Source organism: Zosterops lateralis (assembly GCF_965231275.1).
Source record: "Zosterops lateralis genome assembly, chromosome: 1".
In the NCBI taxonomy this organism is placed as follows: Eukaryota; Metazoa; Chordata; class Aves; order Passeriformes; family Zosteropidae; genus Zosterops; species Zosterops lateralis.
This window is the reverse complement of record NC_139762.1, coordinates 87,059,540-87,082,865: the sequence shown is the minus strand read 5'-3', so window position 1 is coordinate 87,082,865 and position 23,326 is coordinate 87,059,540. Positions and strand designations below refer to the sequence as shown.

Here is a 23,326-nt window from a genome sequence, read left to right as displayed (position 1 = left end):
TTCAAAACAGAAACCAAGTCTGCCCTACCCACTGCTGTTGCTACTCACTGTTCAGTTTGGTATGCATTGCCTTTGACTGAAGATTTAATTGGCTTTGACTTTTCTCTTGGCAGTAGCTTATTTTCCTTAATTTTGGTTGTCATTTTGTCAGCTGGCAGACTATTTCATGTACCTCTTGGCCTATTTGACAGGTTGTTTTCCCAAGCAGTGCTTCAGCTATTTCTGAAATGTGTTAATAGTTTGTTTGTAGCCCTGTAGTCTGAGCTCTCTAATATGACTCAAGAATTTCAGCCTCTCCACTTGGGTTCAAGCAATGCACTTGAGTTTGGGGAAGAAGAAGCTCTCCAGCTTTGCTTGTATGTGCTCTGAGAGTGATCAATATCCTTGCACTGTGCCTGCACTAAAATGGGACTTTTCTGGCTTGTATGTCCATTTTTCATGCCCCTTGGCAAAAACTTTTTAAAGACCTCTGGAACAGGTAAAATCAACACAAAACAGCTTGTTTAGACAGGGGCAGTTGGTGTAAAATGTCCCTGGCTGATCAATTTTCTCTTTCCTTCATGTCTAACCAGAAACACATTAAAACCTCTTCCTATTTCCCTGTCAAGTCTGGAAGAGTTTCTAATTAGAGAATTTAACCTTTGTTTTGTCAAAACTCACATAACTGTTAGGTGGAACAGGGATGACAGACAGGAGAAACTTTTTTTCCTTTCTCTCAGTGATTGCTCATTATCAGGGAGGTTCTCAGTCTGCAAGTGTAATTCAGTCTGTGTTTCATCAAGTGCCTGCCTCATGCTAATTCAGTTTTGCCTTAGGTTGCGGCTGTAGTTTTGTTTGTAAGCTGGACATTTCATGCCCACCCTCCCAGTGCTTGCCTGTGAGGTTTCATGGTGCTCACACAAGTTCTCCTGAGTTCAAAGGAACGCTCCACCAGAAACTGGTAGTGCTTTACTTGATGTTTCAAAACAACAAAAAACCCAAACAAAAACTCACAAACAAACAAAAAAAACCAAAAAAAAAACAAACAAACAACAACAAAAAAAAACCCACCAAAAATCAAACAAACAAAAAACCAAACAAAAAACCCCAAACAACAACACCAAAAACCCCACCAACCCCTACCAAAACAGAAAGCAAAGACAAAAACCCCAACAAAAATAAACAAAAAACCCAAGCCAACACAAAATTTTGCAACTCTTCTTACATCACTGCTCCCAGTTATAGTAGCTTCCATACCAACAGAGCAGTAAGTCTGTGTGATAGTATATGCATACTGTTTGTTGCTGTGTACTTCATTTTGAGAGATGTAAGTTATGCAGGCCATTCACATCTAATACTTATGAACCATCTGTCTAGCAAGGTATGACTGTAAAATATTTTTAGTTTATGGTTGGTTTTTTTTGAGTTGTGTCTTCAGAAAATAAGCACCAGTCAAACATCTGTAGAGAGAGATTTATTTATTAAATTCCAGATTATTAGATCTACTATAAAAATGTTACTGTAAAAATCATTTTCTTGTCTTTATGTGGTACCAGATTTTGAAAAGGGAAGCATGTTTTTTAGCTACTGTTTTGTCTAGAAGGAGGAGAGAAGAAAAAGTTGGTGAAGATCAAAAGTTTATTGTAATACAGACATTTTTTGCTTTAGAAACCATGATCATGCATATGTAATGCCTGAGGAAAAAGCCTTCTATTTTGCCTATTCCACCCACTTCATTCAGTGCACATTAATTTATCAGTCCACAATCTGATCCCTGGACTGTCAGTCAGTGATGAGGCAGACTAAGAAGAACAGGTCACTCTTTACTGTTAGTAAAGGAAAGGAATTAGTCGCTTTTATCTCCCCCTGTAGTGCAACGTCTCAATGAAAGTTTTTTGTCAGCAATTTGTTGGCTGCAGCAGCTTTATCATTTAAGTGGTACAAGTTTCTGGGAAAGCTCATTTAGTGACAAGTTAAATGTTACAATCTCCTGTAAGCTATGTATGTAATACTGCATTTTATGGTCTAGCCGTGCACAGCTATTCTGCATGTAACGCATGTTAAACATTAACTACTGCTTGGGTACAGAAGGTGGAGTGTGCTCTCTCTGGTTTCTATTGGGTGTGTGGCAGTGGAAGATAAACATATACTTGTAGTTAATGCCATAAAGCAAGCAACCATGAGCAGAGTAGGCCGTCAAGTGCATTTTCTCTACATTTTGAATTTTTCATGTCCTGGTGTTCCTCTTTTTATTGCTTTTGAGGGTTTTCTCCTCCCTCACTTAAGCAAAATCTGTTTAAATTTTGTTGTACTTTGGTTTGGCTTTTTTTAACAAGTGCTGATTATACTCCATATGAGAAAATATGTTCTGGATACTTTCTGTTCAGTTTATAACAATTATTGTACAAGTAAGGATGATTTCTTAGCAATGTACTGCTTTAAGAAGCCATTGTATTCTCATCTGCCTTTAATAGAATGTTGAACTTTGGTTAATAATGTCTATTATCCACCTCTTGCCCCCCTCAAAATAATGAAACAGTATTTTACAATGACAATTTAATGTTGGTATTACACTTTTATGCAGCTTGTTTTAGTAGAGCTTCTAATTCCACTCATGAAATTTGATATGATTCTCTTTCTGTTCTTCTGTTTTGTTAGTTAAAACCCAAAAAATACAACTTAAATAAAATTCGCTATCCATACCTGAGCTTGCTTGACCTTCTTGGAAAAATAGAGGTGTAACTTGTCATCTTGTCTATTGCTGATTTTAAACAGATTAGAACCCTGAACAGGAGTTCTGCATGTTATGATTGATGCTGCCTTTGTGTAGAAGGTCAAACTAGAGGAACTGAATGCTTAACTCTGTGAATTTTGCTACATTTTGGGGTGAAGTGGAAATGCCTAATATGTTAGTTTTAAAAAATAAAAATGAAAAAAAAAAAATCCTTAAAGTTGTAAGAGGGACAGCAGTCACAAAAGTGGATCCTGATCAGAACTTCCCTGTATAAAGTACAGCTGTAGCTTCAGTCTCTTACTCAGATTTGATTGTTGCATGTATTTTTGGCCAAGGGGTGTTTTTGCTCAAGAACTTGAAAACTTTCTTCCCCAAGTAACTCAACAGGATTTCCATGAAAAATTGGTTTGTTTTTGCCTTTTCCTCCAAACTTTCCTGTTTCCTCCAATCTTCAAACTTTGGTTTTCTAGTTGAAGATTAGGTATCTAAATTCTTGCCTTAACCTCAAAACAAGTACTCAGGCCAGTGCAGCCTACTTTTAATATCTGCAAAGTTTTCTACCATTACCTGGAGTCCATAGTTGGTGTTTTAATTGTTAAGTTTTATTTCCACACATGCATGTTTCAGATGGCACCCCAAGTAAGATTTACAGCTTTTTTTGGCCCTTGTTTGTTTCTTCATTTAAAGGCTGTAAATATGATGGCAACTGGTAACATAAATGAAAGATTTTTATCAAATCCCATTAATTTTCTTCACAGAGGTCTTTGAGTATTCAGGCTGTCCAGAATTTATTTTACAACTTCAGTGGTGGCGTGGCACTGCATGACGGTTGATAGACAGCAGATAGCAGGCAGCGTGTTAAAGTCTTTTCTTGGAGAATCTGACTTCCTAGGGTACAAAATGATGCCTCTGTGACTTAGGACACTTGTAGGGCATAAGCTTTCCCTTTCTCTTGTACATTTTTAGTTATGATGAACTTTGAATGTTTTCTTTGAGAGTGAAATCTTACGCTATTGGAATAGCTGCAGACAAGAACAGCATGTCACTCTCTATTTCCTGAGGAAAATAAAAAGAAGTGTCAACGCAATTCTTCAGAATAAATAGAATTGCTATTTTGGTATTTTTCCTTTGTATAGCTCTTCTCACACATTTTAACTTGAAAAGAAACACACCCAAACAAGCCCACACTGACCACTTTAAAAAAACGTTTGTCCCTTTTCTTTTCTATTACAGAAAAATGCAAAGGGACAGGAGTTGTTTGACCAGATTGTGTATCATTTGGACCTTGTAGAAACGGATTACTTTGGCCTGCAATTCATGGACGCTTCCCAGATTACAGTGAGTATAACTTAAGTTGATTTTTATGCTTTGCCTATGATAAATGTATTGCTGGTGCAGTTCCACGGAGAGAGGTTGGCACTGGGGGATGCACTGCTGAAACAAGTGAAGCCATGTCTGGTTCTTGCACATGAAGCTACATCCTCTGAATGAGTCCTGTGTCATTTTATATGATATGCATGTGACTTGATTGCACACAAGTTGGAAAAAGCAACAAATGTGGGTAAAGAAAAATGTGCTTGATGGTTACACTCAAGGTATTCACAATGTTTTACAAGCAAGGATTTATTGTAAATTTTCTCTCTCTGCTGTTTCATGCACACATTTTGTTGCTTTGTAGATTTAGGTTTATTTGCAAGAGCAAAAGGTTTTAGCTAAAGGTTCTCCTTATCTTCCTTATATAAGGACCTCCAGTATCTACAGTTAAAATAAACAAATCTAAAAAAATATATTTACAGATCTGTTGTATTAATAGGATAGGGTTAAAAGACTACAGCATCATAGTTATACTGTATTGGCATATTTAATCTTTTATTTGTCTGTTCACTCTGTAAACAGGAAGTTTGACAAAAACATGCACTGTCGATAGAAATTATGCATATTTGGAAAATAAGTGTTTCCTTGAGTGCTCTCTGGTTGGTTTTTAACTGTTTTTTCCATGAAGCAGCAGAAGATGTCTCCTCTGGTATAACAGAATAAAATAATGGGAAAACGTAGCTGGAATATTGTGTAGGTTCAAAGTTTATCATCCCAGAATTCTCAGCTTTATTCTCTAACAAGCTTGGGTCAAAGGATGGATCAGTGTTTTAAGCTGCTGCATTATCTTCTATGTTTTACCAGTCACTTTAAATAACAAATAGGAAACCTATCCAGGTACTGTAATGACTTGATAATGGAAGAAGGGCATCTGTGGGTTTGAGGAGAAGTGGTATTAATCTATTTAAACATTATCCTGTCTAAATTAATTTAAGTTAATATCACTGAAAACTGATGTTTTGAATGAAGTATGTCCATAATGGGTTTGGGATTTTTAGATGGTTTAGTGTGTGTGTGCTCCTGAAAAAATTTCTAATATATAAATTGTGTTTACTTTTATGATGGATCTGTTGAAAAGGACACAGCTAATAGCACAGAGCCTGCTTATAATGGGAAAAAATTATATTGTCACTGATTGTCAAATCATCTAGGATCAACTGTGAATTTGATAGCTAGAAATAGTTACCTAGCAAGGAATTCCATAATGTTTTGAAAGAAGGGAAGCAGAAAGGGAGAGTGAAATATCCTTTCACAGCAGGAACAAAGGTAGATCAGCCAAAAGCCAGGCTGAGGAGGCTGGGAAGACTCATTTTCTTGCATGTTTGCAAAACTGAAGGGCTCTTTTGACTGATAAGAAAGATGCAGATATGAGTAGCTATATCTTCTGTATGTAGGTCTCTCACTGGTGTTGAGGGCAAAATGTATCTATACATGCAAGTGTTCTAGATTTTTTTTATGTGCTATTTCTTTTTTCTGTTAAGGAGGGAAGTATATGATGCATCTACAGTTACAAGAGGGATGAGAGCTGTGAACAACTTCTAGGGGGACTCTGAAAAAAGCCAACTCTGGTTGCAAGGCTTTGGTGGTAGAGTTGTAATTTCCTGAATTAAGAGGAGTGTTGAGGGCAAAGTTCTTCACCTTAACTGAAGTGCAAGGCCAAAAGCTCTTACTTGGCTCTTGGGGTTTTTTTGGTCTGGCTCAAGCTGGGCAGAGAGTAGAGCTTAGAGTACTTCAAGGCACAAGCTTTTATCTTGCCCAGCACCCTGTGCCAAAAGGTTCCATGATTTAACAGCCTTCCTTCATCTGTTTTGAACTTGTGACCTGCTCTTTTCCTTTGCACAGCAATTAATGCACAGCCTTCTTGGGCTCCTGCTTAGTGCCAGCCCAGACACACTATGCCAAGTGGGGAACTGGGAGATTAAAGTTGTGTAAACTCCTTTGAGGCTCTAAGCCTTTGTCTTAAGTATGTATTGTTAAGGGCTAAACATCTTTAAGCCACCATTACAAGTAAGGGAGCACAAAATAGTCTTTGAATAGCTGAGATTGCTTCTGTGTGCTCCAAGGCCTGCAGCTTTTGAATGCACTGTGTTTCCTGCAGTCCTGTAACTTTGCCAAAGAGTTGGGACAAGCAGTGTTGATAGCTGTGATTTGGAAAACAAAATCATGATTAGAGATTATCTGCTTTGAAAGAGAAAAAACTTTAATTGTTTGAACAGCTTATTTTTAATACAAATCCCCCCCCATAAAGCTGTAAAAAGCAAGATGTCAGCAGTAATGCAGAAAATACTGTAATGCCTGTTCAGTGAACTCTGCATTAGTTTTTATCTTGTGCTCTTTGAAGATATCCATCAGAAGAATGTAGGATACAGAATGAAAAAAGGATGTAGATAATCATCTAATAATTTATTCGAAAACAAATCTTAGTGTACTGCTGTATTTTGAGTTACTTGCTATTAACTCTAGTAGAAATATTCTAGTGCAAGAAAACAGTTTCTTATTCAAGCCGTTAAAGAACTTGAACAGTGTAGTTGTGCTTGGGGTGATTGAAGGGTGTCATTCTGATGTAGAAGGTCTCTGCAGTGGTTTAGAGAACACATGAAGCTTATTGGGTTTTTAGGTAGTTTTACTACAGTCTGTGTTTTCTATCAAAGCAGAAGGCCTTGAAAGCTTTAGCTGAGGTTGGGAATAGCAATAATAAAATTTTGGGAGACCATACTATTGAAGTTCAGTTGCTATGAGGAAGTATTTCATTGATCTTTGTAGAAACTGGTTGCATTCAGTGTATTCTGTGGTTGGTTTGGGTGTTTGACACTTATTTTTGGCTGTTGGTAGCTAATGTTTATTCATTTTCTGTCCAGGAGTGTCCTTTCTTTAGCTCTTATTCTAAATCATCTTAATTAAAAAAAACCCAAAAAACGCTTTCTGTGGTTAACAGCTCCTTGTGAGCTCTGTATTTTATAGGGTTTCTCAAGAATTAGGTATCTCCATTCCTACAGTTACCTTCTTTGTTCCAGTTTTCTGTCCTGTGACACCAAAATATGGATACTCTCCCAGCCCCTCCTGTGTTTCACAAGAATTCATAACTGAAGGATTGCCCATGTTTATTAGCTTGGAATTTACATGTTTCCATCATGATTTTGTTTCTGTTTGCAAGAACAATTACCGAGTAATTGAGAGGGAAGACTTTTTAAGATAAATCTTTGAATTCTTTTTTTTTTTGTATTTTTAGTTTATGCAAATGAGTTGCTGTCATCCCTGGGAATGGATAGAAGCAAAAGAATTAAAATGCCCCTTTTCTCACATGTGTCTCTTTCAGTGATCCTCTGAGTCGTTTAAGTCCTTTATGTCTGATCTCTAATGTCACAAAGACCCCTTAGCTTAAAGAAGGTCTGTATGGATCAGCCTTTCCCAGCTGTGCTCTGCGGCCAATTGAACCATTCTGAGGATGTGTGGTTGCCCTCAGTGTATTAGGCACGTTGGGAAGCTCTGGATTTACAGCATGTGTACAGCAAAACTAATGTGTGAGGCCACACTGTGGCTTCTGCAGGCTGTGGTGGGGACCAGGGTTCCCTGGGAAAGTGAATACCAGGACCAACCTGCAGTGAATTGTCCTGGTAAATCATGCTTGCATCTGGAGTTCTCACTATTGACCAATTTCTAAATTGGGTTTTGATGCAAGAGGTGAGAAGACAATGGAGGGAAGACATGGAGAAGATTGTGCAGAAGTGAAATAGGCTTTCATGAAAGCAATTGCTCTAAGTACAAAAAGAAGAGGGAAAAAACATGGCCAGAACTGTGTTGCCCAGAGTGGGCCTGACCAGCAGTGTGTCAGGATGCACTGATTGTGACACTGAAATCCTGACCTCTATGAAAGGCAGCCTTCTGGCCAAGTTTTTCTGGGAGAGTCAGGATCATGTAGGACTCATGACAAAGGATTTCGTTAGTGCTGAGGGGGCAGGTAGGAAGCGCGCTGGACAACAACTAATATAAGTACCTTTGTTTCCTCTACACATCAAGAACTAGATTCCTGGATGTTTCAGCAGGTATTGGATCAGGGACTTTTAGTGCCTTGGTTCATTATGACTGCCTCTGCTGTATCTATCTGAATTTTCTTTTAAGGGTTCATTGATGAGATTTTTTTCAGCTGCTGCTTTTGATATTCTTGCCATGACTTCTTAAGATGTGAGGGATGTGGAAAAATGAGCAGTTCAAACCAGTCAATTAGCCTCATAGTGTGATGTCTGAGAGTCTTTTTCCTTTTGTACTTCTTAATACTTTAACAAGTGTTCATGAAGAAGAAAATAAGGCCTTATTTTCAGTACACTGGATGTGGGAAAGAAGGGAGACTGGTAAATATTTTGATAATGCTAAATGTTTCCTTTCATGCTGTTAGAAACATACTATTTTCCCCATGAATAAGCTGTGACATTCCTCTGTGACTCAGTTTCCCCCCCTGAATCTCTCTTGTTCCTCGGGATGATGAGCAGTTTGGGACTGTGGTTGTTGCAGGATGTCTGTCTGTAGGTTGTAGCCAAGAGCAAAAAATGCCAGTCACACATGGATGGTCCCAAAAGCTGTAGAACATCCTGTAGCACTCTTATGGTTCAGTTTCTAATAGTGGCAGTGGTAGGATTGCCAGTTCAGTAACTGGACAAAGGCAGTGTGACTGACTCCACAGTGGTGCAGAACACCTGATGAATGTGGAACACTTCCAGCTGTGGCTGTCCATGTCTGTATTGTGGTTTGTGAACACCTGGTGGAAGACTCCAAAACACTAACAAATTCCAGTCTTTAGTCTTCCAGTAGCATCTGCTGTTTTGGGAGGACATTTTTCTGACACAGGCTTGAGAAGCAGGCATACAGGGCAGGTGGTTGTGAGGCTGTCTGTCAGTGATGTTTCTGCACCTCTCTCCTGAGTATAAAGAGTTCTCTTCAGGACAGCAAACAGTTTATGCTGGTTTCTTTTGGTTTTGTGTGTGGCTGGAGCATAAGCTGAAGTGGTTTTCTCAGTTTTCTTCCACGGATTTAGCAAGGTTTGTTGCCTGCTTGTTACAAATCCCTTCAGTTTATTTTTAAATGTTTGAATATAGGCATTAAAAGTAAATTGCTAGAATTGATCTGGAGTGGTATCAGCTTTCATTATCTGTAAAGTAAATCAAATGAGAAATATACTAGACCAGGCAAATTTTTAATATCATTTTTATGGAATTCTGTGTTTTCTGTCACATCAAATCTGCAAACCAAAATATTCTTTGGTTATCACATGTATATGAATTAGGATAGGCTAATGGTCTTGAAGGGTGTTCCTGTATATCTCTGTTATTTTTGGTTAGTTTATGTGGTCTGCAGTTAAACCACACCATTTATCAGGATGCTTCTGGGATGGCTCTGTGCTGACTCAGACTGGGACAGGCCAGACTCCCCTGAATGCCACACGGTATGTGAAGGTCTCAGGGCTGGTAAAGACCCATTAAGACCTACCAGCTTTCAGCTCTCACAGCTCTGGAGTGGCCTTGTACTCCCAAGATCACAGTCTAGAGCTTTATCACAGCTCCATCTGCCCTTCTGCTGCTGGCCAGCATTGCTTGCACCCTGCAATGCCTGCACTGTCTCAGTGTGTCTGACTTGGGGAAGGTGGCAGCCGTGCTTCACAGGGCAGGAGGGAACTTGGCGTGGGAACTGCGGAATGGTGTCAGTTCAAGGGAGCTGCTGGAGGGCAGCTGGTCTGACTTTGACTTGTTCAGGCCAGAGACAAGTTAGAAAACTGATAAAACTTTGCACCTGGATGAGGTTGGTCCTCACACCTCCAGCAGTGTTGATGCGGTACTGTACTGCTGCGCTGGGCCCTGTTCAACAGGATACTGATAGCAGTATCCAAAGAGAGTCTAAATCAAAAATGGCCAGCTGAGACTGAAACGCCTGTAAGATCCTGCCAGTATTTTGTGAAAAGTTGGTCCCATCTGAGCCCCAAACACAGACTGTTCACCTCATTAATCCCAGCTTGGGTTTATAATGCTATTTGAGTGAAAGTGCATTCCTTTTTTATTTTCTTTCAAGTTGGGTAGGTGAGATTGTAGAGCAGCATCCTGAAAGATGCCTGCAGGTCTTGTCTGTTGAAAGGGTTGTCTCTATCCAAGCTCCTCATGGCAGCTTCAGTTGTATCTGGTTTCTTGGGGCTTTGTTCAGTCATGTTTGATACCCTCAAGGATGGTGGCTTTGGAGTCCTTCTGGGCACTTGTGCTTTATCTGAACAGCCTCATGATGATAGTGTTTGTCTAGCTGGGATTTCTCCTGAGTCTGGTGCCGCTCATCCTTCTGCCATGGAATACCTCTGGGAAGTGTTGATCATCTTCTCTGCAGCCCTTCAGTAGGCAGCTGAAGTCACCAGTCAGGTGGACGTTCATTTTTGAGAGGAGCATAACTTTCTAGGAGGGATTAGAGAAACATGAGAACAATAGCTCATTGTTTTAAATTGTGAAATCTTGGGAGACTATCCTGTGTCTAAGTATATGTTTGTGTACTCCCTGAGTTTCTACATGACCCCAGTTCTCATTTGGTTTTCTGTAATAATGTCGAAAGGTGACCTGCAAAAGAAAAGAGAACTTTTGTGCCTTTGTTTTCTTTTAAATCTGTAAATAGAGAAATCCCCAAACTATGGTCTGGTGGGTAGAATTTTTATTGGCTTGATTTTTTGGTAATTCCTTCCTCTGTGTGATACATACATTTTTCACCTCTGCTTTAGAAGGCTATGTGAGTAATGGCAGGCAGCTTGGTAGGATTCAGGTGCCTAGGAAACCAGAAAGCAAGAAGACACTTTGAAGGGATAATTGACTTTTGGTTTTAAAGGTGCTGGCTTTTATTTAGCCTACCTTCTTTTCTGAACTTGATCATTGAGCATGATTGTCTTTCTTGTACCTCTAGGCACGACTTAAACCAATATTTGTCAGAGGGCAAATAAAACTTCCAGTAAAAATGGCCTTTCTCTTACTGATAGTTAAATATATAAATAAACCTAAGGGAGAACAGTCTATTCAAGATGTTCTTCGTGCATTTTAAACTAGTAAAGAAAGCAAACCAAAAAGAGTCAAGTGCATTTTTTTTCCTTTTCAGGTCACCTTTGAGGGCTGTATAAATTAAGACAAGGAATTTTCATTCTTTTAGGAAGCAAGTAGAATGGTGGTGGAATTTGCAAAGCTCAGGTGTGTGATGGGATTGTGTCAGCCTGTGGAAATCCTTCTTTCAGTCTTCATTTGTCACTCGCATGGTCTTTATAAGTTGACTGCTTTAGCAGCTGTAGTTTATCTGCTGTATCTTGACACAAATACATCTTTCCTGTGCTGTATATCTATTTTGAGAAAATATTGGCTGCTACCATTAGGAAATGTTGAGGTACTTATTTTTTCTTCTTCCCTTCGATAAAGTGAGTGATCAACAGGAGACCATGCTGAGATAAATACATGCTTCCAGTATTTTAAGAAATTATTTTTTTAAGTTGTGCTTCTTTCATGTGGAATTGATTGGTGTTTGTTTTTAACACATGAATGAATCCCAGTCAATAGCTACTATGTTATGTCAGTTAATACCATAGGAAACATTATTCATTTGATAGAGAAAATAAATTTTGTTGAGGTTAAAGAGGATTTAATGTAGCATTTGACTTTCCAGTTTACCTGACAAAATTAAGGGAAGGACCACATTGATCTCTGCAGTTGATGATGGGAGACGGAGGTGCTGAGCTCTCCTCTCTGATATTCAGTGAAAGGACACATGGGAATGGTTCAAAGCTGCATCAGGGGAGGTTCAGACTGGACATTGGGAAGCATTTCTTCTTTCTTATTCTAGAGGATTGTCAAACACGGGAACAGGATTCCTAGAGAGGTAGTTGATGCCTCAAGCCTATCAATCTTAAGATGCAATGCCCTTAATAACATGAAGCAGTCAGGCAGTAGGACTAGATGGTCATTGTAGGTCCCGTCCAGCTGAACTGCTTGTTCTGTTCTCGCATAATCATAGAATTCTGATTACCTGCAGCTTGATCAGGTTTGGGTTTTTCTTCCCTTACTGCAGGTAAAGCAGCTCAGACACTGTCTAAGCTATCATAACACAGTCGTAAAGCAATTAATCCCTTTCCTCATCCTTGTTCTGCACTGATATTTCCAAGCCCAAACAGGATAGGGGGATTATGGGGGTTGAAATGAATCTGGTCAGTCTTGGTCCTACACTGTGAGATCCATAGTTAAGTTTCTTTGCTGACTCTGGATCCTGAAATGATGTATGGTTGTTTAGCCAGAGCACAAGATAGGCAGAGCTACAATCTTAGGTGCTGAGAGGGAGCAAGGCTACTCTTGTTTTATTCAGCTTCCTAGTGAGACTTCAGAATTCATTGCTTTCACTTCCCCCTAACTGAGTCAGCAAGCAGTGTCTAGCCAAGCCCAAACCTATTTTAGGCTTTAGCTAGAGTGCTTTGATGTTTTTTTCAGCTCAGAGGGACATTTGGAAAGCTGGTGTGGTACACAGTGTGAAGAAGCCCTCTGACATTATCTGAGGCAAAGAAGTGTTAAAATTCAGCCTGATTTTCACAGAAATTGCACAAAATATCTGACTTTGAAATTGGAGTTGGTTCATAAATCTGCATGAAACCTTCCATGCCTGGGAGCTCTGGGCCAATAATACTGTCAGTCCATGCCCTACCTCCGTCTTTGTATTTATAATCCGTGTGGTGGCACATCACACACTTGATGTGTAGTGTAGCATGGGGGTAAAGCAGTGGCTCACTGCTGCTTCTGAAGAGAGGTGACTTTAATGCTTGCTGTGCTTTATCTCCTGGAGCTGTCTGCCTCTGGCTGCTTAGGTACAGAGAGTGATGATAGTTTCCTGTCTAAAATATAGTCTTGGTTAATGGTCTGCACAAGCAGTTCCTGGAGTCTTGTTAGGTATTTTTTAGCCATTATTTGAAGTATTTGCACTTGCAAATAATCAGTTTGAAACTTACTCTTATTTGAGCTTTAATGTACCTTAAAGACCACATGCCAAGAAAGGGACTATCAGCTGGTTTTATATTGGGAATTATTATAGTTCAGATTGTGCAGTGCTTGTTCCAGAACATGTACTAACAGGAGTTTTTGGCACGTATTATAGATGTTTTTTACATGAAGCTAAACTTCTCTTCTAATGCATTCATTATATTTGTCTTTGAAAGGCTTTTCTTTAGCCAAAATAAATATTGAATAGAAAGACATTTTCATAGCTAGGTATTTGAAGAGTAAAAAATTAATCTACCCTGGAGCTGTGAAAGTAACAGACTTACATAATTTCAGTTAAAAAAGAAAAAAAGGCAAAGTTTCAATGTTGATATTTTTTTGCCTTATCAAAAATTTGAGATTTCACAAAGCTGTAGTTTTTCATAAGAGAGCAAAGTACAGACAAAGTAAATTACTTGCAACTCTAAGGAATGTATTCGTATGAACTGCTGTAACATTTTATTTCCAATCTGGCAGACATTTCTACCAGATTAGGGATTATAGGAATGGATTTCTTGGCAGCCTCACCTAAGGGAGTCTTGCAAGTTTCCTGCAAATAAAATCACCTTCAGAATCATTGTTCCATTTCTTTTTCTCTTTCTACCTCATGTGAGATTTATTTACCTTAAGGGTCATAAGCTGTCCAACTCTGGATTTGTACACATCTATACCTGTAATAAATTTTTGCCTTGGTTTAGAACATACTTAGTAAATAAATACCAGTATTACTAGACAACAAATAATTTTGCACATTTATTTAGCCATAGGACCATGGTGTTGGTGTAAACTTGAGTAGTCATTGAGAGATTATCCTTTTTCTGAAAACATAAATGCTTTAGGAAAGAAGGAAGAGTTGGGGTTTTTTTTCCCCTAAGATTTTCTTTCATAGTACCTAGTTAATAATTTAAAAATATATATATAAAGAGAGAAAAACATTTATTTCAAGGAAATCCAAAACTCTCTTATCACTTTGTATGACAGAAACATTTACATGGAGTTGCTTCCAATAAGATTGCAGCCTTCTGTAGGACATTGAGCAGAGACTGTGAAAGATTTAAGCTAAATTTATACCAGATTGTGTTTATTGCTGCCTTTCTGTAGATGCAACTTACACTGACAAGAGTGTGTAAACTTTGCTGGGAATCATATGTTTTTGTCGTCATTGTTGCACTATTCCAGATCGTCTGCCTTAGTTTAAAAAGGGAGGGGTGGGGTATACATCAAAAGTTTCCCAAATGCTTTTAGTGGGGTTAAGTCTCCATTCTTACCTTGAAAAAACTTGGCTACACTGCAGTGGAAGGCAGGATAGTCCAGGATCTGGAGGGTCTCCATCAAACAGAGGTTTAAAGGAGGCTGAAACTCAGGGGTTTGGGACAAAAGAGTGCCTTCCTTACACACCACTGCTTTGGCCTTGGATTTTGAAGAGTGGCTTCCCTGGCAGTACTGACAAATTTGAAAATCAAGCTTTCCCATGGGGAAGAAGGGAAGAATATGCCAATAAACACTTTCATCAATGTGCAGAAGTTTAGAAAAGAAATATATCAATATTTCCTTATAAGAGATTTTTATCTGTTAAATTTTATTGTAATCAGTGTATGGAGTCAACAAAATCTTGAAATGGAACTTCTTCTAAGTGTGGATTTTCTTTTTTTAGCACTGGTTGGACCATTCAAAATTCATTAAGAAGCAAATAAAAAGTAAGTACTATGTCTCTGCCTGTTTATTTTGTTACTTCATAAAGAATTTGAGTTTAGTGTATTAGAACATGATAGAGAATGTTTAAATATGACCTTTAATGAAATAAATATTTCTTAGGAAATAGTTATAATTTGAGGGGTAATTGGCTAACTATATTATGTCTAAATGCAAGAGCACTTGAACAGAAGCCCAACCTGCAGAAGCCCTTGTTAAACCTGTGCTGTTTGTCTGGGGCAGAGTAGGTTGCCAGGTAATTTCAGTCTGATCTGTGAAATTAGGTTGCCTGGACACAGATCGCGGTTCCTGTCACTGCTGCTGATCCAGAACAGATATCCTGCAATTTCTTTCAGAGAGCAAATGGAAAATACTTCATTGTGTAATGATTAATTTTAATTTTTTTTCCCAGATTATTGTCTTAGAAGTAAAACTAACAGAAATAGCTGCTGTTTTGTCAAACATAGTTTTGAAATAGCTGTTGTTTTATCAAAGGTAGTTTTGGATGGAGGGGTTGGGTTGGGCCACTGAGTTTTCTGTGGAAATTGTCTAAGCCATGGAAGTAGCTCCAGGATTTTTGATAATCAGGATGCAGGCTAGGGTACAGTGCAGCATTGGCATTAACATGTTTTATTGCAATATTGCAGTTGGCAACAGTCATGGGCCATGAAGACATGGCTTCTGTGAGATTAAAATGTGGCGTTCAAGGAAATTTGTGACCCCCTTGCAGGGCCTCACAAAGATAGTTCTGATAGCTTCAGTGGTGCTTTGCCTTTCTTTTTGATAAGTACCCAAATATCTAGATGATTTTTGTAAATGATGGAGCTCTTCAAAGCCCTTTAGGGTAGTTTGCTGTCTCTCCATGGTATGTGGGTGTCAGCCTGCTAGAATCCATGGTGAAGATAGCTGCTATGGAAAAGGTTTTTTGCTGTTTGGTTTTTCTCTCCCCTTTTCATCATGTCACAGACTGCTTTACCTTAAGTAACTAACTTATTTGCAGCTGCACGTTCTCTAATAGCTTTGTCCTTTTCTCCTGGAAAATCAGTGATGCTGTTAACACCTTCAGCCAGTTTAGTTGCATGTTTTTGTCTGTTTTTAATCTGTGAAGGGCCTGTTTTGGACAGAATTTGGTCAGTCATGGCTCTGAGGAATGCCAAAGAGGAAAGCAATTTGTTGGGTGTTGTAAAGGTCTCTCTCACAACGGGTAACTTTCCTTTACCTTGCATTCAGCAGATCCTTTGTGAAGAGTTTTTCTTTCATGATGGATTTTGCTCACTGCTGTCTTTTCCAAGTCATTAGCTCACCTATGCAGACCTCACCAGTTGTGCCAAACTGTGAGCTCAGGATGCTATACCCTGACTTACAGGAGCTGTACATGGAGACAAAATCAAAGCTCTGATTATTTGACTTTTAGCTGCATATCATTTAGTAGAAGGATCATTAATGGACACACGTTTACATCTTGATGTGATGTTAGAGAAGACCTTAGAAAAGTGAGGAAAAGTGATCTTTCTGTCAATGAATACATCAGCAGACAGTTGGTTGAAAGATAAGGGTTGGGCAGATAAGGATGCATTGGTCACATTTTCATGGTAGCTGGATAACTTCTTATTATCTGTCACATGGAAAGTCTGATGTAGCATTCACCTTCTGACATTAAAAGTACAATTCTTGCAATCCCATGGAATTTTTTAGCTTTCTATGTTTGTGAGTGTCTTCCAGAGTCTTCTCCAGTACTTTTCAGTCTATTTATCTTACCTTTCCTTATTCATGTGTTTCAATGAAAAGCTGATTTCTTGGGCAGGGTTTTTTTGGGGGGTTTTTTTTGGAATACTATTTGTGCCTGGTAAGAAGGAGCATCGCCCTCTCCTTCCCTCTTCCTTCCATTTCCCCCTGGGCCCAGCAACAGACAATGTACCTGGAACTTCTTGTCATTCACAGCGTGCTGTGAGGCACCCCCTTTGGACAAAAATGTATTTGACAAATGGACTATTGCCTTGATAAATTTGAATTAATGACTATCATAAAGTATGGCAATAGTCTAGTTTTTTGGTTTATTGCATGCATTTTTAAATTTAAAAAACATGAAATACTGTCTTTGAAGAATTGGAAAAATGTAAATAATTTTGGATTTCTTGGGTTGTGGGGTGGTGTGGCAACTGTTCTGCCTTAGCAAGACTGCAACAAATATAAACCTTTTTTCTGCATTTCAAATCTCTCCATGTGCAGTTGGACCTCCATACACGTTGCATTTTCGGATTAAGTACTATTCGTCAGAACCGAACAACCTTCATGAAGAGTTTACAAGGTAGGAACTGTGCATGGCTCACGGGGGAATTGAGACATCCAGGATACGTGGGGGTACTGTAAGCAGGTGATTAGAGCTTTCTTATTAAGAGTGGTCACTTTGTCTGCCTTCTTAGAGGTTTTCCTACTGTCAGGGAAACATCATGTTTTTTGTGTGCTGCCAGATGCTGTGTTTTGGTGCTTTGAAGTTGGCAGCGTTGAGTGGGGAGAGCTGCAACTGGGAAACACCTGCTCTTGACACCTGCCATCCTCTGAGAGGGTTTTCTATTATGTCCTCCTAAAATGCCAGTGGCCTGCTTTGTTCCTCCTGCCCTGACACTTGGTGACACTCGGGTGATTTAATAATGGTACCAAGGGTAGAGAATTGTAGGTAGAGCCAGCTTGAGCTCTGGGTTAACAGTTGATTGAATCGCTTCTGCTTCCCCGTGGTTCTCTGTGAAGCAAAAGCCTGCATTGTATAAAATCACTCTACAAATATCTGGAAGTCATTAGTTTCAGTCTATTGGGCTGTTTTCTGTGGACCTGTACCTTGCTGAGTCGGTAGCGCCTTGGTTCGGAGGATATTCTGAGAGCTGGGAAAGTGGCAGCTGTAGGAAAGGGTTTACTTATCTTTTGTATCTGCTTACTTTGTGTTTTCTCTGTATAGTAGTCATCTATCTTAATGTTATTTTATCTTTTCTTTTGTTCTGCCTCTCACCGTAGGGCACTTTCTGTGTCTTCTAATTTGCTTGGCAATAATCAGTGTACTCCTAATCAGCCTAAGGTGTTTAAAGATGGTCGATTGTTGTAGTTCATGTGCATGTGATGTTTACATTAAACTTCTGCCTGCAGGCAAATGATTACTGTCTCCTTCACTGTCTGCTGTGCCAACCATGGATTTTTTTCTCTGCCTGAGACAAGATTAAAGGGCTAATTGTCACTACCTCATGATATAGACATGGGGTCTTTAATATCTATTATCAGTTTAGTCCAGCAGTGATAATTCAATAAAAGGGCATATTACTATAGAATGTATAATTAACTTATAGAAATCCCTGCCACTTATGTAGCTGAGTATAAGATCTTAAGAAAATCCAAAAATCTGGATGATTCATGGACATCTTTAATGAAAAAATACAGTTAAATTAGTAGGAATAATATGTGTTTTCTGGAAATTGATGTAAGTCTTCATACATCAGGGTGCATGTCTGACAAGTATTACATTTCCACTGTGGTCAGATTATTGCATTACTGTCTACCATAAAATTTCTTGCTTAATGCTCTGAAGCATGTGGTCCTAGTCACTGTGAGATTGGGTTTCTGAGCTATGTGATCGTTGCTGTGATCGAGTAAGACATTTTGTCTGAAAGTGTTAACCTCTGATGCCTTGTGATCTAATTACTGCTGAAAGGTGACATTTCAGAAGACTGTTTTAATTAGAAAAACACTTTAGTCAGCTAAATATTCAGTGTTGTGAACAATTTCTTTTGATTATAAGCTTAACAGAAGACCAGTATGAAACTGTGTAAAAAAAATTGGGGCACTTTTTTTTTTTTTTTTTTTTTTTTTTTTTTTTTTTTTTTTGTGAAAGTTATTTTTTTGAATTTAAGAATTTTATAGATTTATGGAGGTTTTTTTTAAGAGTCTTTATGCTAATTGGGTCATATTTTCCATTTCCATGTAGCATTTTGAGTGAAAAGTGAAAAATAATAACTATATATTCAAAATCATTTCACGTAGAAGAAAAATCATCATTAATAGTAACTGTGTACTTTCCAGGTAGGGGGTGTTCAAAATCCCTTCTGGAGATCTGCTTTCTAGTAGACTTCAATTTCTAGTGAAGCTACAAACATCACATTCTCATAATTAACACAGTATTGAGAAGCATTAAAACCCTTCACCTGCTCTGTCTTTTTTTTAGTTCAAAAACACAGTTGAAATACAGTGCATTTTGGAAGACATCTTCTGTCACTTGTGTGGGACCTGATTAGTTAGTTTAGTTAGAAGAACAACAGAGGAACATGTCTGTACTTGTGTGTGTTGTGGAGAATTTTCTAAGATATTTTGCTGAAGTAGCAGCAATTGTGATGCCAGTGTTTGTCAGCCTGTGCACAGAAAAGGAACAAGGGTAAGCCATACCCACCAGAGCGGGGCTGCAGCACTGCACAAGCCACCTGACACTGACAGGAGCACTGCCCAGAGTCTTCTTGCAAATTCAGAAGAGTTCCTGGGATTGTGAATCATCTGGGCTGTCAGTAAGAACAAGAATTATACTTGTCTGCCCGTAATCTACACAATCGACACATGCAAATACCCGGATTTGATTGGCAAGTCAAGTATTAGCCCAGTATGTGAATCAGAAATGTAATGGAGCTAACCTGGACAAATCTGATTCTGCTCTAGTGTCATCATGAGAAATATTAGTCTTCCTTTTCATTTCTGTTTCCCTGTCTGATTCCAACTATTTGTCCTTTTACCACGTTCACTGCACATCCTCTGTGATTAAAAAAACCCACTTTGTCTTTCTAGCATCCTTTGTAAAGACAGGAGAGGTTTATGTTTGTGTTTACTGGGTTCTCAGGAGTGCTTCATGCTTTCTTCTCTTGAGTCACTCATCTTTGCAAGTCTCACTTGCAGTGTCCAGAGCAGTTCAGAGCCTGCAGTGCCTTCCTGTCCTCTACTCACCCCTTGCATGACCCAGGGCACTTGTGCATGCCTCAGATCCTGGCCCTGAGTGATGTCAGTGAAGCCTGCCTAGAACTGAAGAATAGCAAAGCAACAGCTTAAAATACTATGGCAGTTTGAAGGCTGTAAATTCCTACTTGGCTTATTAAATATATGTGTGAGCTCTATGGAATTTTTTTTATTCAGAACTTCTCTGATATTTTGAAGTGATATTTTGGCATGAACCTTTCCTTTTGCCCAATTTAGACTTTTTTCCATGTTCTGTATTTGTGTTTGAGAAGGCAGCCCTGAAGCCTATGTGCCTTTATCTGTGTTTTGTTTCTAGATACTGTAGTTTGATTCCTGCCTGAATTAGGTAAGACCCAAGTTTAGGAGAACACTGGAGTGTTTGTCTCATTTAGGTGGCTGTAGTGTATGCTCAGATAGAGCACATCCTAAACAGCAAGACTTTGGACAATGTCCTGAACACAACCAATGGACAAAAAATGTTCTTCTCTTTGATTTTAGTGAAAGCTGTGGGAGCTTTGAAGCTGTCAGGATGTATGTGTGTTATCCCAAAGGCCTTTTTTTTTTCTTTGTAAAGAGCAAGTTATTTCAATTGCTGTTACTACTCAATGAATTGGGGTATTCTTCCAGTCAGTTGAACTTAAAGGATGCTACTGTAATTAGTTTTGACTTTCTGAATTTTTATTTGCCAGGTACCTGTTTGTATTACAGCTTCGGCAAGACATTCTTTCAGGGAAGTAAGTACCTTTTTACACTTGTAGCTGCAATTTAACCTCCTAGGGCATTGAGTTTTTCTTTAGAAATCAGATATATAGGACTTTGTGTGCATCATGACTATACTACTGACAAATAGAATGGGTTGAGATTTTGGTGGCTTGTTCAGGTGATGGAAATGTTTAAAGAGAGAGAAAACTGTCCTGGGTTTTATGACTTGAAAATGTAACATGGGCTTGACATGTTCAGTATGGTGGGTGAAGTAGACAATGAGAATGTTGAAGTGCAGCACTTTTTGTTCAGGTCAACTCTGCAAAAATATTTTGTGTCTTTATAGTCCTACCCTCACCAATATTCATTGACACCTGCACTATTTTTTTTTTAATTAGAGAAACAAAAATCCTCAAACTCATATATTCTAAAATACAGTGTTAAATTGAAAGTGGTTCCTTAGTTGATTTAGTGTTTTCTGTGTTTGTTCAAACTTGTTTTATGGTGAAGTGTATCATGTTTAATGCTAATCAGAATGTACCAATGTAGGAAATAATCATATACAAAATTAATTGTAGATGTTTCATAGCAAATAATAGTTTGTGGAAGTTAATGTTTCTTGTTTCTATATCAGGCTTCTTTTTAGCTTTATTGCAAGAGGAATTCACTGACAAGAGACATGATTTTTATAGTTTCATGTTTTGTTTTGTTTTTAAGACTGAAATGCCCATATGAAACCGCTGTTGAACTAGCAGCTCTGTGTCTTCAAGGTATGCAATCTTTTAAAAGTGGTTTTTCCTAATTTATTAAAAAACTCACCTACTGGTTTATTTTCCTTTGTTACTAATGCATTCTCACTAATCATATATAAATGCCATTCTTTTACCCAAGGAGAAGAATTTTGTGGAGATTACTTTCTTGACTTGCCTCCATTCAGAACTTCTGAACTAGATTAGCCAGTATCAGCACACTTGCTATGGGGAGGGTGACTCTAAAGCATGGCTAGACAAAAGTTTCATGGAAATCCGGGGCTGATCAGGGAAGAAGGACCCAAAATAGCTCCCTACTGAGGGAGAAGCTGTGGTGTTGTGTACAAGTGTTACCACTTGAGCCTGAAGAGCCAGCTGGCCCTTCACACAGTTTGTGGGAGGTGGAATTTGGGCTTCCTGCTGCCTGACAGTGCCTGGGAGAGGAAGCGTCCACAGTGGGTGACTCAGGAGATGGTTATAGGGCAGGAGGGAGGGAGTGGCAGGTACCAGAGAAGAGAGAATTACATGGGAAAGTAAGAACTAAGATCACTTCTGTGGCAGGAGCAAGGATTTCACTACGTAAAAGCAATTCCCAGTACCCTGGGTTTCATTACATTAGTGTAGGACAATGTGGTTTTTTTGTTGCTGCAAGCATGTAAATACAAATATTTGTTATATTTGTTCCATTTCGAGCAATTTGTTTTGCAGATGGGGAAGAAATTTTTGTAATGAAGCTCAAATCAAGTTCATTTTTTTTCTAAACGAAAGCACAATGAGCTGGACCATTCTAAGCATATCAGCAGCAAAATTAATTGAAATGAAAAATTCTCTTCCTGTTTCACTGGTGGTTGGGCCACAGCATGCAGAGAGCTTGGGCAGAGGCACTTAGTTTGATACAGCAGTGGAAGTAACTCTGATTCGAGAGGGACTTGACAGGCAAAACTGGGAGTTCAGTTCCAAGCAGCAACAGGTGTAAATCTAAAGGCGGTGGATTGTTTCAGGGCACTGGTTTGCACAACTGTGATTGTCAGGTGTGCAAAGGACTGCTGCAGGCAAACTCCATTTGTCCTTTTGAGGGGGAGGAAATGCGGAGCCCAAATTTGATTTGTTCCTTGCATTTCCACAGATAAAAACTCCGGTAACCTCACCTCTGGTCCAAGCAAGGAGGACCAAGCAAAGAATAATAAGTTGATGCCTCAGCGTTTTGGGTAGTAACTGACACCTGTGATTACTGTGTAAATACAATACAATAGCTGTCCATCATGTTTATGATGTGTCCAGCTATCTACCAAAACTAATACTCTTTGATGCTGTCTGTGGAAACACACGTTTATACTTTCTTGCTGTCTTTTTTTTTTTTTTCAGTTTCAGTTTTTCACTATTTTGACATCATTACAATAAGCTTGTCCAAAATTATTTAATTATTGCAACTAATTCATTCTCTTTGCTGACATATGTAATAATAAGCATTTTTGGTGTAAAGTTTGCTACATTTTATTGACATTGGAAACATAATTAAACAGAGAAGTATAAAGAAATGTCGATTATTCTCTCCTCAGTGGGATTACATTTTCTCTGTAAGATGCTCCTTAGTGTGCTTTTCCTAAGAGTGAGGAAAAAGGTATAAATTGCTATTTAGGCATCTGTAGTCTGAGCCTGCTGAAGGAAAAGTCTTTTCCCAGATAAGCTTTAAATTTCATACTTGTATTTTTTTTATCAAGGGAGTTATCTGTAATTGTAATTCTTGGTTTCCAATAGCAGTTTCCAAGGTTGTTTTTTTCTGTGAATTATCTTTCAAACATAAAGTGTTGATTTATTGCCAGTCCCATGAAGGAAATTCTGTAGCAAGTAAAATTGATTTGTAGTATGGGGTAACATATGAAGCAGATACATAATATTATGCTTCACTTAGGGATTATCTGTGGAAACTTTGTCATCAAACATGAGTTCACACTGTTACAGTTAGTTTTTAAGTGCCTCATTAGTGTTGTATGGTCTTAGCATTTAACCAGATACAAATTTGAAGCTGCTAATTAAATTGGAAAGGAAAACATTTTCTCACATCTCCAGCTTCCAGTTCTAACCATAAGACATCT

At 38.6% G+C, this 23,326-nt stretch overlaps 1 protein-coding gene across 3 annotated transcripts in view; it reads left to right on the top strand.

Moving 5' to 3' along the window:
• Positions 1-23,326, top strand: part of EPB41L4B (erythrocyte membrane protein band 4.1 like 4B) — a gene marked incomplete at its 5' end in the record, with an annotated part of 164,744 nt that overhangs the window by 46,811 nt on the left and 94,607 nt on the right. For all 3 annotated transcript variants that reach the window (XM_083860082.1, XM_083860081.1, XM_083860083.1), the window contains 5 exons: positions 3,947-4,051; positions 14,762-14,804; positions 17,029-17,107; positions 20,469-20,513; positions 21,199-21,251. In XM_083860082.1, the coding sequence (XP_083716208.1) occupies positions 3,947-4,051; positions 14,762-14,804; positions 17,029-17,107; positions 20,469-20,513; positions 21,199-21,251 (325 nt within the window). The remainder of the gene's footprint in view (positions 1-3,946; positions 4,052-14,761; positions 14,805-17,028; positions 17,108-20,468; positions 20,514-21,198; positions 21,252-23,326) is intronic.